The sequence below is a fragment of the Gossypium hirsutum genome, chromosome A03, assembly GCF_007990345.1.
Source record: "Gossypium hirsutum isolate 1008001.06 chromosome A03, Gossypium_hirsutum_v2.1, whole genome shotgun sequence".
NCBI classification, from domain to species: Eukaryota; Viridiplantae; Streptophyta; class Magnoliopsida; order Malvales; family Malvaceae; genus Gossypium; species Gossypium hirsutum.
The window spans coordinates 75,323,255-75,337,770 of record NC_053426.1 but is presented as its reverse complement, the minus strand read 5'-3'; the positions used below and the strand labels follow the sequence as shown (position 1 = coordinate 75,337,770).

General features: G+C 33.8%; 1 protein-coding gene across 2 annotated transcripts; it reads right to left on the bottom strand.

Annotated features, from left to right (window-relative positions):
• Positions 1-912: 912 nt before the first annotated feature.
• LOC107887455 (zinc finger protein SHOOT GRAVITROPISM 5) lies at positions 913-3,560 on the bottom strand. Of its 2 annotated transcripts, XM_016811719.2 has the most exons (4): positions 3,096-3,543; positions 2,613-3,012; positions 1,221-1,973; positions 913-1,123 (listed from the first exon to the last, which is right to left on the bottom strand). In XM_016811719.2, exons 1-3 carry the CDS (start codon positions 3,205-3,207, stop codon positions 1,223-1,225), a joined length of 1,263 nt encoding a protein of 420 aa, XP_016667208.1. In that variant the 5' UTR covers positions 3,208-3,543; the 3' UTR covers positions 913-1,123; positions 1,221-1,222. The 2 variants fall into 2 exon arrangements, with proteins under 2 accessions (XP_016667208.1, XP_016667207.1); XM_016811718.2 differs by having other exon boundaries at positions 913-1,973; positions 3,096-3,560.
• Between the last annotated feature and the right edge of the window lie 10,956 nt (positions 3,561-14,516).

Here is a 14,516-nt window from a genome sequence, read left to right as displayed (position 1 = left end):
TTTGTGGTCATAAAATGAATAAATGGTTGTGTGTTTTATTCATTTTTGTTACAATTATAAATAATAGGGTAAAAAACTTTTAATGAAAAAGGGAAGGGTGTCGGGTGTCTGCAACCTCTTCTGATTTCTGATAAAAGTGAGTGTTGTTTATGTTTGAGAAGGACAATTGCATGCCTATAACCATTCCAACTATGGCACTGAAAAACATGGTGCTTTTTATAAGCACTTAAAAGGACACAACAAATGCAATGAAAATGACATTCCTTTTCCACTCTCTTTCTTTCTATCCAAACATTGAATTTGGGTTTTGAATACATGGGTCAGCATCTTTGAATGGTTCTTCCTATTTTCTAGCTGAAATGGTCCCCCAATATATGTAAAAACAACTAAAAAATCCCAACCCAATGAGAGGAGTTTCATTTTCCATGTGTCATTCATTTATAGGAAGACAGGCTCCTCCTTTTCCTTTGCTTTCCATTTTGAAACTTAGCTAAATACCCTTTACTGCAAACCTTTCGAAATACAATTACGCCTAAAATCTAACAAGCAATAAGCCTTTTCTGGGAGCCTCTCTTGATCATTCCTTTTCTCTTTTCCTTCCTGATCTTGAAGCACAAGGAAAACCCGTCACAATGGATACAACATTACGATTTAACACAAGCTTTTAAAATGGAAACCCAAATTTAGCATTAAGTTTTTGATATAAAGTCATCATTTATAGCTTAGACTAGTAGGCACTCCTAGTTATATATACGTACATGTCCTCCATTCCGTAATTCCAAGTAAGAATATGAGTAGGGGATACCTTGTTCAATCATGCCAAGTGCCAACTCCGAAGACAAATTCGTAATGTTTATAACATTCACATGGCATCCTTGCAGGTATTCTAGCGCATTGCAATGAGAGACGGGAGAATCCCAACGCGTAATCATTTTCTTTTTCATTTCAGAATCTCATACAGATATTGTTGCACTTCACCGCATTACATTACATTAAATTACATCTTCTACTTTTCTATTAAACAAACAAAGGAAGATGTATTAAATCAGAACAGGAAATGCTTAAGATGACCCCCTTCTTTTTTTCCTTTTTCAAAGTCTCGAAATCTGTCAGAATAAGTGAACTACAAGGCATTGCAAAGAAAAATTAACATGTACATCAAAACAAAGAGACTTTGGAGACTAAGAATGGATCATTATCGTTGTATAATCTCAACTTACCGTCACTCTCCTTCTCCTTCAGTTGTGGCTGAAGACATGTAACTCATAGCAAGTGAGGTCTCATCAGCTGGAACCGCAGCAGTTGATGTATGGAATTGGTGCTTACAAGCTTGACAAGTGATTTGAATGATAGTAGCACTTATCTTCTTAGTTGCTTGATCTTTCAACACTTGAGCCTTCTCCAGTTCACCTTGGGCCTGTTGCCTTATCCTTTTAGCACTTGCAAACTCAAGCTCAGCCATCTCTATCTGCTTCTTCGCTTCTAGTCTAGCCTTTTCGGCATAGGTATTCTCGGCCATCGCCAATTTTAGCTGCTCACTTGCCAGCTCTTTCAACCTAGTAGCTTCCAATACTGTTTCACTGGCATTCTTTTCCCTAAATGTATCCAAACTATACTTGCTAGGCTCATTCTTTTCACCGCCGTCACTTGATCCTATGGAAAGCTTTAAATGAGTTGCGCAATCCTCATCTGAGTGAGTGGTTGATGATGGCAAAAGCTGAAGTTCAAGGTTGTGTTGCGGCTGGGTGTGGTGGTCAGAAGTAGATGCGTTACTGTACGAGAAAACAGGCGGATCAGTTGATTTCGTAATTGACAATCCAATTCTAGGCACGGGAAATATGCCAACATTGGCATCGCTTGATGGACTAGTGCTTGAAGCGGATCGAGAGGAGCAACCAGGGTGCACCGCCTGCAATTCAGGTTGGACTCCTCTAACACTGCAAGCATCTTGGTGCTCAATGAAGCTCTCCACCCTGAAATCAGATAAATATAACATTAATAATCAAGTTAAGATAACAGAAACTAAGTCAAAGGAAGCAATCAAGTCCAGTTCATGTAGGGTTAGCAAAATTAAAACGCTAAAAAATAAAAAAGAAATGAACTGGGGTCTCACTCTCAGCTTCAAGACCGAATAAGTTTTGATAATACTATATTAGTTCGTTGATTAAAACACTTTAATTAATTTTTTTAATTATATACGGCTAATTGGGTTATATTAAAACCAGACAAAAGACCTGTTATCGGGGATAGGAAAGGCAGTGACCATAAATTTGGATTGGCAAAAGCCTAGGTCACAAGCAGATGGAAACATGAGGTTATTTTGTACTGTAGAACAGATCATTCTTGGATTTTGAATAATTTAGATTTTGTTTTAGCTTCGGGAGAGAGTCTGGAGTACGGAACTTGGAAAAATGAGGAGTATAGTATAACGTATGGCTTTTGTTTATTGAGGGTAACTATTTTTAGGGTTCGAATGAAAAAGAAAAAGAAAAGCTATCATAATTACATACGATATATAGGAAAAAAGGGCAAATAAAATAACATAAAAAAAACGTGTGGGTTGTTTCTGAAAATCTAAGGCACTGTTTTGAGGGGATTGTGAAAAAACTGACCTGGAAAAAACACGACCACAGTCACAAGAATGACCACGGGTGCCACAAATCTTGAGATGAGCCTTGTAATCAGATTGGACTGCGTATCCTTTGGAGCACTTTTCGCAAACCCATTTTCTCTGATTGCTGTGCTTCCGCCTAAAATGCTTCTTAATGCCAACCAGATCTCCCAAGGCATGGGAAGGCTGATGGTGCAAGCAACTTGGCTCAGGGCAAACGAATACCCTCTTTTTCACCTCTTGCGTTTCTCTTTTCAGCAACTTCCAGGGAACCTTGTGCCTCCTCCTATGCATTTGAAGGTTCTGGTCTCTTTGAAACCCTTGGTTGCAGATCTCACACACATACCTGTCTGATTCCAACAACGTTTTTGGGGATAAAGAAACCACCTCTGCATCCGGATCTACATTCAAAAACATAAAGAAAACCAATCGGATTAAGTAGAATAAAAATAGGATATTAAATTAATTATAGCAGCTATATTACCAGGGGTGCCTGCTGGCTTTCTTTTTCGTTTGTGGGAGACCCCATTTTGGAAAGAAGAGAGTGGATCAGAGGGGGAAGATGGAAGAAGGGAAACAGTAGAGTTATCCAACATGTTTTCTATTGGATTTGGGTGCTGCTGTGAGCCTTTGTTTAGAGTAGAAGTTGTGGTTGGAAGTGACAACAAATCAATCAATCTATTAGAAACAGGTGGCGGAGAGGGAATTCAGCTTTACTGATAATACAAAAATGAAGAGAGAAGAAACATGAAGAAGAAGCAGAAGAAGAAAAGCTTGCTATTGCTTTCTGCAATCAGCTTTTATTTTTTGTAAAGCTTTAAGACCCTTTTTCTTAAAGAAGAAAAGAAAGCTTTTCTTTTTTCTTATTTCATTGAAACCCACCTTCAGCGGTTAATGTTAAGGGCAGCCATGTCTTTGGATATAAAGAGTTTAGAGACTTGGGAGAGAGTTTGTGACAGTGAACCCACCCCACCATTAAACAAAAACTGTCATTATTCACATCACATCCTAATTTTGCATGAATTCCAATTTACATCTTATTTTTATGAACAATACATATTTCTCCACTGACTCGTACGTATAGTAATAAAATCTTTGTTTTTTTTACATTAATTATTATTATTTTGAATAATCTCATTCTTTCTTTTATTTATTTATTACAAAAACAGATATTTAAAATATTTGTGAAGGCCACACCTCTTGCACGTGACATTTTTGGTAGGGGTGAAAGTGGTTGATTAAGGAAGGCTGTAAACATAAATGAGAGCCAACTAAAACCCTGATTTAATGATTATTACTGTTTTGTTTCAGAGGGCAGCTTTTCTAAAGGTGAAGGAAGCAAGATTTGTCACTTTCAAGAAGGCTGTAATCATTGCTAAGAATAAATTTTTTTTTTACCCCTTTTTCTTTTTAACTTTCAAATTTGAAGTAAACATTTGCCATTATAACTCCCCTTCTTCAATAAAGGAAAAGAAAAGCTAAGAATCCTAATCATTCTACTTGGCTCAATGTTACTCACCTAATGACTTCCTCAAATTATGGTGCCACATCTACTTATATTTATCTCATTCATTTGTACCAACTTTGTTTAATGTAAAATATTGTTTATTTGTCATCAACTGATGTTTTTACATGAATGGAACCCTCCTTTAATTTCTGCAATTCAGAGCAGTGTTTTCCAAATCAAAATTAAAACATTTTTAGTCTGTGAATCATTTTATGTTAGACATCATCAACTATTTTCTTTTTACATTAATTGAGGGTACAAAAATCATTACAACTTATTTTTCTACCTTTTATTTCTTTTTGTTTTGTTTTTAAAATTTTTTTATGTGAAGAAAATATATTTCATGATCAATTATTTATCTTTTTGAAAAATATAAAATTAATTACTATTATTAACAGTGAAAACTCTAATTATAACCAAATAATTACTCTTAAAATTGAACAAATGTTGAGTTTCGTTGCTTGACACATGGTAGATTTTTTTTTTTTAGTTTTACATTATTCCTATTTTACAATGTTAGATTTTTTATTTTAAAATTAGTCCAAGTAACATATTTCAAGTTATTTTATATTTACTCTCGAATCATTTTTATGATATATATAAATTATTCAACAAATCTTGATTTTTTTAAAATTATTTTTTCCAAGTAACACCATGATATGCATTGCATCGAATCAAAGGAAAAAGAAAGAGGGTCTAACATATGTAAATTCATTCTCAAAAAAATTAAAAGAGCAATTTTAAAAATATTTTTACTTGTTCATTATTTTTTTAATAAATTGATGTTATAATCAATGTTGATAATGACAGCAGAACGATCGTAAAATAATAAAAAAGAAAAATAAGATAATATAGATTTTACGTAAAAAATCTTTATTGAGAAAAATAACAGACAGAAGAAAAGAAATTCACTATGTTAAAAAAACACGCACTATAAAAGGAGTTCGACTACAACTATTTAAGGGTTAAACAATCCTATTATTGTTAATGTCTAATAAAAGAAGTATAGTCATATACGAATTTAACTTGTGCAACATTGTTCGTACTTTGCTCCCACGTATCCCTCTATTTTGCCTCTATTTTATATTTTTAATAAGTGACGAAATTTGAGTCATATAACTCAAACAATTAAGTACTTATGTTAAAATTACTAAAGTCGAGAAAACCAAAAATAAAATAAAAATTTAAAGAAAACAAGCCATCATGTGTTGAGCAACAGAACCTAGTATTTGCTGAGCATTGACAATTCAATTTTAAACATATATATCTACAATAATAATTAATTAAATTTATTTTAAGAATTTATTTTATTAGTAGGTTTGTTATTGTTAGTAATTTTAATAGTTTAAATTAATTCAAACAATTTTTTTTAAGTAAACACATATTTTTTTTTAATAAAATTCAATGTTATTATCATTTTCTAGTGTCAGAAAAAATTGTTTCTAACTTTTTTTGTTTGATGATATTTATAAAGTTATGATTGAAAATTATTGACTTTAATCCAAAAATTAAAAATATTATTATTTTCCCATGAGTCTTATTATAAAAAAGAAAATGAAGCAGGAGATGTTGACGTGGTGACAAATAATTAATTACTTAATTATCCAAACTTTCCCTAATTATTTTTCATCAAGTTCGTCATACCTACTTTTTATTATGGGTTAAAGCAGTTATGTAGCTAGGCACTTATGGATTCTTAACTTCCTTCTTTTATTCTGATCTATATCCATTCTAATTTAACTTTTTTTTTTATTGAATTCACGTCATTTCTCAATCCAATTCTATTTGTTACCCAAAAATATTATTTTGAGAGAAAATTTAGATTTGTACTTGTACATGATAGTATTTCTACATCTCAACTATTAAGTCAAATTTAATTTTTATATTAAATTTTATTTATATAAAAATTTTAACGCACTAATTTAGTTGGATAATAACAAAAAAAATTATATTATTCATTTTATATGTTTATTTGTAAAAAAATTTATTTTTAACATCTATACTTCATTTATTTTATACAAATATATATTTTTTTAAAATAGATTTTTCATATAATTTTGTGTTCTTACCTAAATTAGAATGCCATAATTTAATACAATTTATCTCAGTATCTATTATCATTGTTTTTCTTTAACATCCACAAGAACTGCGACCTTATAAGTTGTACAAACCTCACATTTCAAGATATTTTAAGCTAATATCATATTAGACATTTAAAAAAAATTGAGAATATATTTTTTTTTATTCTCATGAAAATAAAATAATTTAATCATACATATAAAGAATAAAATTGTATTGTACTTGCAACATTGAAGTTTCTGTATTAAGAGTTAAATTACATTTTGTTTCTTTTACTTAAAAAATGAATAAATAGTTATTGTATATTAAATCAAAGGGTAAACTAATTATTTTTGTTAAAAATTTCATTCATTCCTATTGTTAAAAATTAGCATGACATGTCACATGTATCTCACGATACTATATAAGTACCAACTTTTAACAAAAAAATAAATAAAATTTTTAACAAAATAACTAATTTACTATTTGACCTAATGTATACGAACTTATTTATATATTTAAAAAAATACTGATTTAATTCCTAATGTAATATTTTCACCCATTAATTTTGTAATGTCATAACTCTTTGTTACTCTATTAGGTGTAGCTTGATAAATAATTATTCAGAAAAACAAAGGTGAATGACTTTTTCTGTTTTCGCATGACAAATACTAGCCTAAGACGTAAATTAATAAGGGTAGATGCATTGCCATTAATCAAGGGTTGGAGTTTATAATCAATTATAGACTACCAAATTCAGAATCTCAATGCTTAAATATGTAGTTTTGTGTTGAAACCTTTTGTTATATAATAATGGTAACTTCCTTTCTTTCTTTTTTTTTTGATAAAAAATTTGCCTCTCCCATTAACCCACTTCTTTTGTGTAACATGATGAGAGGAATTACACCATGTTTTCTTAATCTAAATTATACTTGGGCTTTAGATCTTAATTTTGTTTTGTAGGCGGCAGGCTAAAAGCTGAAATTACTTGCTTTCAAAGTAGCTTCAACTTTAACTTTGAGAAGGAAAAAAAAAGCCCATTTCCACTTAAAAGAAGCATACCCCGACAAACCTTTTTGGGCATAATTATCAGAATTTGAGCCTCGAATATTGCAAGAGAAAGACAACTTTTAAAATTTCTGGAGCTTTTTTAGTTTGAAATTATAAATGTAAAGAGAGAGTTTATTGGGATTGATTATCGCTTGAAATGCAAGCTACCAAACAAGAAGAATTCATGGATGGCCTTCAATAATTTGATGAGCGGGCAATGGGTGTTTTAATTGCACTGAATACCCAAAGGGCAGGCCTTTTGTCTGGGTTAGTTTTGTTGGTATCCAAGGAATTGGCATCTATAGATGGCACTGAAACCAAAAAAACTAAAGTAGAATCCTCCATGGCACCCTATTTATTTCCCCTTCACTCACTTTTGTTTGTTTTTGAGGGAACTTTCATTTTTGTTTTTGTTTGGTGAGTAATGCAAAGGTGAGTTTGGGTGAATTGCAAGAATAATTACATGGGAAACCAAAGTTACCCAAAAGTATAGAAAAGATAAGAAAAGTAGATGTAAAAGCTAAAGCAAGATAAAGTAAATGTAAAGTAAGACAAAATTGTTGGGGACTTCAATTCAGTTCCTATAAAGTCAATAAAGTACTCTTCAAAAAGCTTGGCCCATCATCAGAGACAAATATACCTACATTCTGGCCCTAATTTAACACTCAAATTACCGATTTACAGGCCATTTCTTTTCGGTTTAAATCAAAATTCCTTATACTCTTTTTGAAAATTTAAATTTTGCCCCTATACTTTAATTTTGAAACATTAATTTCTTGTACTTTTTATATTTAAAAGTCATGATTTTCCTATTAAAGTTAATGATGTCCAAAAGTTAAATAATTTTTTTAGCCCCCAATATTTATAATATTTTTTTTTCAATTTAGTCCTTACCCTTTAAAAGTAAATAAAAAAATTTTAAAATTATTTTTTTCATATTTTAAATAAAAACATAAAAACTAAAAAAATTATAATCTTTTAAAAAATTTTAAAAAATGCAAAAATAAGAACTCTTTAAAATTCAAAAAATAAAAAAATAAAAAAGATTTTATAAATATAAAAAATTTCCTATAACCTCCCCAATCCCGCCTAGACGTTAGACCCGAATTCCAGAGATTAAATTAGTCATCGGAGTTTTGAAACCGATCATTTTAAAACATTTGTCTAATTTAGTAGAAACCTTAGTTAAATACGGATTAATTATGCCTCAAAATTTTAGTCAAAGTATAGTAGCGGGAAGCAATAATTTTTAATATTTTTATTAAAAATTGGAGTTCATTCCTAATCACTTAACAATTAAAAAGCTTAAAACTTAATTAAATGTCATGCAATATAAAAATACAAAAAAAGCATCAAGAAAGACCATCAAAATCACTTACTTGAGAGGGTTACATGTTGCTGAAATTTTCAAGCTTTCAAACCCCTACAATGGCTGAATTTTCGGTGGAGAAGAAATAGTGAAATGGGATGATATCATCTTTCTTTTATTTTATTTCTTTTTGGTTAAATAAGCCACCAAATATTTACCTAACATTTGACTACCTTAATTCTTTGTCTCACGGCCGGCCAAGCTATAATCTAAGGGTCTATTTGCCCTTTAAAGACCCCCAACTTATGGTACATGGCAATTTAAGCCCCTTAGCTATCAAATTAAGACTTTTGCACTTTATGCGATTTAGTCTTTTTTCACAATTAAGCCCACAAACGCTAAAATTACTTCAAATTTTTCATCCACTAATATAAACATGCTATAACTCTAAAATAATAATAAAATAATTTTTCTGACTTTAGATTGGTGGTCTCAAAACCACCATTCCGGCTGAGCCCAAAATCTAGTTGTTACAATTCTCCCCCCTTAGAGATTTTCGTCCCCAAAAATCTTACCGGTGAACAAATTCGGGCATTGGTCTCTCATGTTCTCCTCGGGTTCCCATGTGGCTTCCTCGACTCCATGTCCATGCCACAAAACTTTCACGAGTTCTATACTTTTATTCCTCAATTATTTGACCTTCAGAGCCAAAATCTTAACCGGCTCTTCGCCATAAGTCATGTCTAAGCTAATCTCAACCTCTGATGGCGCGATCACATGCGAAGAATCCGATCTGTGTCGACGTAACATGGACACATGAAACACATCGTGAATCTTTTCTAATTCTAAGGGCAAGGTCAATCGGTAGGCAACAGGCCCTACTCTCGGTAATCTCATAACGTCTTATAAATCGAGGACTTAGCTTACCCTTTCTTCCGAATCTGAGGACATTCTTCCATGGAGATACCTTCAAAAACGCCTTATCACCAACTTGAAACTCAACCTGTTTTCGTTTCAAATTTGCATAGGATTTCTGTCTATCCGATGCGGCTCTGAGGCAATCACGAATTACCTTAACATTTTCTTCAATTTCTCTGACTAAGTCGACCCCGTGAATTTGATTCTCTTTAAGCTTCATCCAATATAAGGGCATTCAACACTTACGCCCATACAAAGCCTCATAGGGCTCCATTTTCAAACTCAACTGATAACTATTGTTATAGGCGAACTCAACTAGCGGCAAATACTTTTCTCGGCTACCTTGGAACTCGAGAACACAACATCGTAACATATCTTCTAAGGTCTGAATGACTCTTTCCGACTAACCGTCAGTTTGCGGGTGAAATGCTATACTAAAATTCAGTTTTGTTCCCAATGGCTCTTGCAACTTCTTCCAAAACCGTGAGGTAAACCTCGGATATCTATCCAAAATGATCGACAAAGGTACTCCATGAAGTCTCACAATCTCGGAAATGTATAGATCAGCCAATTTCGCAAGGAAAAGTCGATACACACTGGTATAAAATACGCTGACTTAGTAAGTCTATCAACAACGACCCAAACTGAATCCTTTTTCCTTGGTGTCAAAGGCAATCCCAACACAAAATCCATGGTTACTCGGTCCCATTTCCATTCGAGAACCATCACAGGCTGAAATAAACCTGAGGGTACTTGGTGTTCGGCCTTCACTCGTTGACAAACTAGACACTTAGAAACGAACTCAGAGATGTTTTTTTTCATCCTCAGCCACCAGTAGATTTCCTTCAAGTCATTTTACACTTTCACACTACCCAGATGGATAGACAAGCAACCACTATGCGCCTCTCGTAAAATCTTCTGAATAAGCTCATTATCCTTAGGTACACAAATTCTGTCTCAGTACATTATACAACCGTCGGTACCAATACGAAATTTTGATTCATTTCCTATCTCACACTGAGCCCTCTTAGCTTGCAAGTCCTCATTACCTTTCTGAGCTTCACATATCTCTTGAAGGAACATCGGTCTAGCTCTCATCTCGGCTAGAATCGAACCATCATCAATCATGGTCAGCTGAGTATTCATAGCCCTCAGGGCGAACAATGATTTCCTACTCAAGGCATCGGCGACTACATTCGCCTTCCTGTGGTGGTAGTCAATCACCAACTCGTAATCCTTTATCAACTCTAACCACCTTCATTACCGTAAATTCAGCTATTTCTAAGTCATCAAATACTTTAGACTCTTATGGTCGGTGAACATTCGGCATCTCTCACCATACAAATGCTGTCTCCAAATTTTCAACGTGAACACGATGGCGGCCAACTTCAAATCGGGCATCGGATAATTCTTCTCGTGTGGCTTTAGTTGTCTTGAGGCATAAGCTATCACTTTGCCTTCTTGCATGAGCACGTACCCTAATCAATTTAAGGAGGCGTCACTATATACCACGAATTATTTCCCCAATTCTAGTTGTACAAAAATTGGAGCTTCGGTCAACAAAGCCTTTAGTTTCTCGAAACTCTGTTGGCAATTTTTCTATCTATTTAAACTTGACATCCTTTTGTAACAATCTTGTTATTGGAGCAGCTATTATTAAGAATCCATTCACAAATCTCCTGTAGTATCCAGCCAAACCCAAAATGCTTCGAATCTCTGACACATTCTTTGGCAGTTTCCATTCAACAATAGCCGAGATTATACTTGGGTCAACTCTGATCACATCTCCCGACACAATGTGTCCTAGGAATCTAACCTCTTTAAGCCAAAATTCACTCTTACTGGACTTGGCATATAATTTCTTATGTAACACCCCGTACCCAAGACCGGGACAAAGTACGAGGCGTTACCAGACATATACTTGGACATTTTCAGAAAATCCAGGTTATAAAATTCCGTTCTAATTTAAAACCGATTAAACAACATTATAGTGTCCCGATTATAAACCTACAAGTTCCAAAACATACATTAAAAGTGATCTGGGATTAAATCGAGAATTATAGAAAATTTTAGAAAAATTACTAGGGTTATACCTCACATGCCCGTGTGGAGGCAAAGTACACGCCCGTGTGCTTAGGGACACGTCCGTGTCCCTCACCCGTGTTGAATTATTTGGATTTATTTTTTAATTTAAACCTACAAGGGTTTTCACACGACCAAGCACACGCCCGTGTTCTTGGCCTGTGTCTCTCACATGGCCTAGACACGCCCGTGTCCCTCACATGGCCTAAACACGCCCATGTTATCGCCCGTGTCCAAAAACCTAGACATTCTGTTTATGACATCATCATTCATTTTGAGGTACACGGCTAAGGCACACGCCCGTGTGCTAGGCCGTGTCCTCCACACAGTTCTCTACCCGTGTGTTTACTACCATGCAAAATGACCTAAAATTTTAAGTGCAGAGACACACGGCTGGGCAACATGCCCATAGGGTTGACCGTGTGTCACACATGGCCGGGCAACACACCCATAGGGCTGACCGTGTGTCAGACATGGCTTAGACACATGCCTGTGTGTCTACCCGTGTGGACCTTTTTAAAGCTATTTTCCAAGCCTTTAGTCACCCTCTATCATCCATACACACTTAGAGACTTCAATGGTATTTAACATGGCCCAATTATACTCTTAAACAACCTTGACATGACTCATTGCATGTTAACCTCATCTTATCAGTTTACTACATGCTAAATTATCCTTTTCATATCAGGGATTAACATAGCACATTTTACTTTTTACACTTAGGCCATATTATAACCATATACAATTATATGCTATGTCCACTCTCAAATTATTAGGTTCCATTTCAATCATCCATTCATGATAAACCTCATCATCATATCTCATGAAACATTTAAACATAGACATGCATTATTGGTAGGTTTACTACCTACATCAATATGAGCCATATTTCATGGCCCTATACAAAAGAATAAGTATATCATTTAGGCCATTACATTGGCTAGCCAAATGACACATGTAACAAAATAACCAAAAATCCTATACATGCCATTAAACAAAATGGAAGCATCTATATACTAAAGCAGGAAAAGTCGATTGTGTGTTGATTCTCCAACCGTCTTCCAATCTTCACGAGTCCACGAGCTCTGTAAGGCAGGGAAAAGAGAAGGGGGTAAGCATTTATATGCTTAGTAAGTCCGAATAACTAGAAAATAAACTTACCAGTTAATTAGCATACAACCATATTAGGTACCAATTCCAACAAGCATGAAATAGTTTCCCTATCATATGCACTCAATCATCAAGTTAGTCTCATAACAATACATCATGTCATTAGTCTTAGATGAGCTCATCAATTCAATATTTCCATTTCTATTTCTCCTGTTAATCCTGTTGAATTTCTCAAAAATCTCGATGGATAGCCCAATTATCGTCAAGTTATACAAGTGATTATCTTTAGTACGCACTCTCGTGAACATTATATCTTACGGCGGGATTACCAGTCCAAGCTAAATCCCCCGTAGTATTAACTCATAGAGCAATGTCGAGATTACCAGTCCAGGTTAAACCCTTTCTACAACAATTGCTGTCATAAGCTCGGATCTGAATTGCCAGTCCAGGCTAAATTTAGTCCTCAATCGGATTACCCGTCCGGGTTAAATCCTTAATGCACCCATATTCTTCGGGAGGCTTGATCACTCAAGAGACACCCGTCCGGGCCAAATCCTTTCTATTTTGAGATCGTCAAATTACCCGTCTGGGCTAAATTTTTTTCTGCAACACATGCAGGATCTCATGTCATGTAAGCCATAATTTATCCATCGGATTCCCTTTTCTATTTCAACTGGGACATTTATCATTTTTCCTTTACTGAAGCACATTCATAAATTATCATGCAATGAGTATCTAAATTTTCATACATTCAAGAACACGCATGTTTAAGTATATTAAGAGTTTACTTCAAGTTATACGAACTTACCTGGTAATAGCTTCGGTTTTGTATTTCGATTATTCCGAAACCTTTCGTTTTCCACGGTCGACCTCCAGAATTGTTTCCTCGGGGCCTATATCAATAAAATTAGATTATTAATACATCACATTATTCATTTTAGGCCTAAAAATCACCCTGGGCAAAATGACCATTTTACCCCTAACCTTTCACAATATTTACAATTTAGTCCCGAGTCTCGTATAATGAAATGCATGTAACTCATTGGCTACCCAAGCCTAGCTGAATCTATTATAATCTCATACTATCCCACATTTTCCTCTATTTCATATTTTTACCCCACATTTTATACCTTTTTCATTTAGGTCCCTTTTTGGTGTTTTCATGAAAAATCACCTAGCAAAAGATGTTTATCTAACACCTAACTTTTATAACCCTCCATAAATCATTAAAGAGCAATTACTTCATGCATGGGTCAAATTTCTAACATGAACCCTAGCTTGAAATATGGGTAGAAATGGATAGAGCATGTTACGAGGGTTTCAAAAATACAAAGAACGTTAAAAACGGGGCTAGGGAACACTTACTATTGAGCTTGAAATGTTGGAAAACCCTAGCTATGGAGACTCCTTCAAATTCAGCAGCATGGAGAAGAAAATGAGTGAAGTTTTGCTTGATTTTCCCTTTTTATTTCATTAATTAACCAAATGACCAAAATGCCCTTCCTTACTAACCTTTCTAAAATTTTCATGCATGCCCATTTTTGTCCAAAAACTTAAAAATTGGGGAAATTACTCTCTAAGGACCTCTAATTAATATTTCAAAGCAATTTCATACAATTGCTTCTAGAATCTAAGTTTTGCAATTTATTCAATTTGGTCTTAATTTCCAATTAATACCAAATCAATACTTTGTAGGGTTTTTAAGAAACAAGATTCTATTTTGGTATCATTTTTAAGGAAAGTATCGATTATTTTTAGAAAATATCGATACCTTAAAAAATGTTATCAATAATTTTTTAGATTTTTGAAAACAAAATACAAGTTTGGTCTTGATTTTTCTAAGGGTATCGATAATTTTGGTCTCAGTTTTT

Coding starts and splice junctions, on each gene's coding strand:
- LOC107887455 (XM_016811718.2), bottom strand. CDS start 3,207: ATGTTGGATAACTCTACTGTTTCCCTTCTTCCATCTTCCCCCTCTGAT. Junction 3,013..3,095: donor AAAGCCAGCAGGCACCCCTG/GTAATATAGCTG, acceptor TTTTGAATGTAG/ATCCGGATGCAGAGGTGGTT. Junction 1,974..2,612: donor TGTGGTCGTGTTTTTTCCAG/GTCAGTTTTTTC, acceptor ATCTGATTTCAG/GGTGGAGAGCTTCATTGAGC.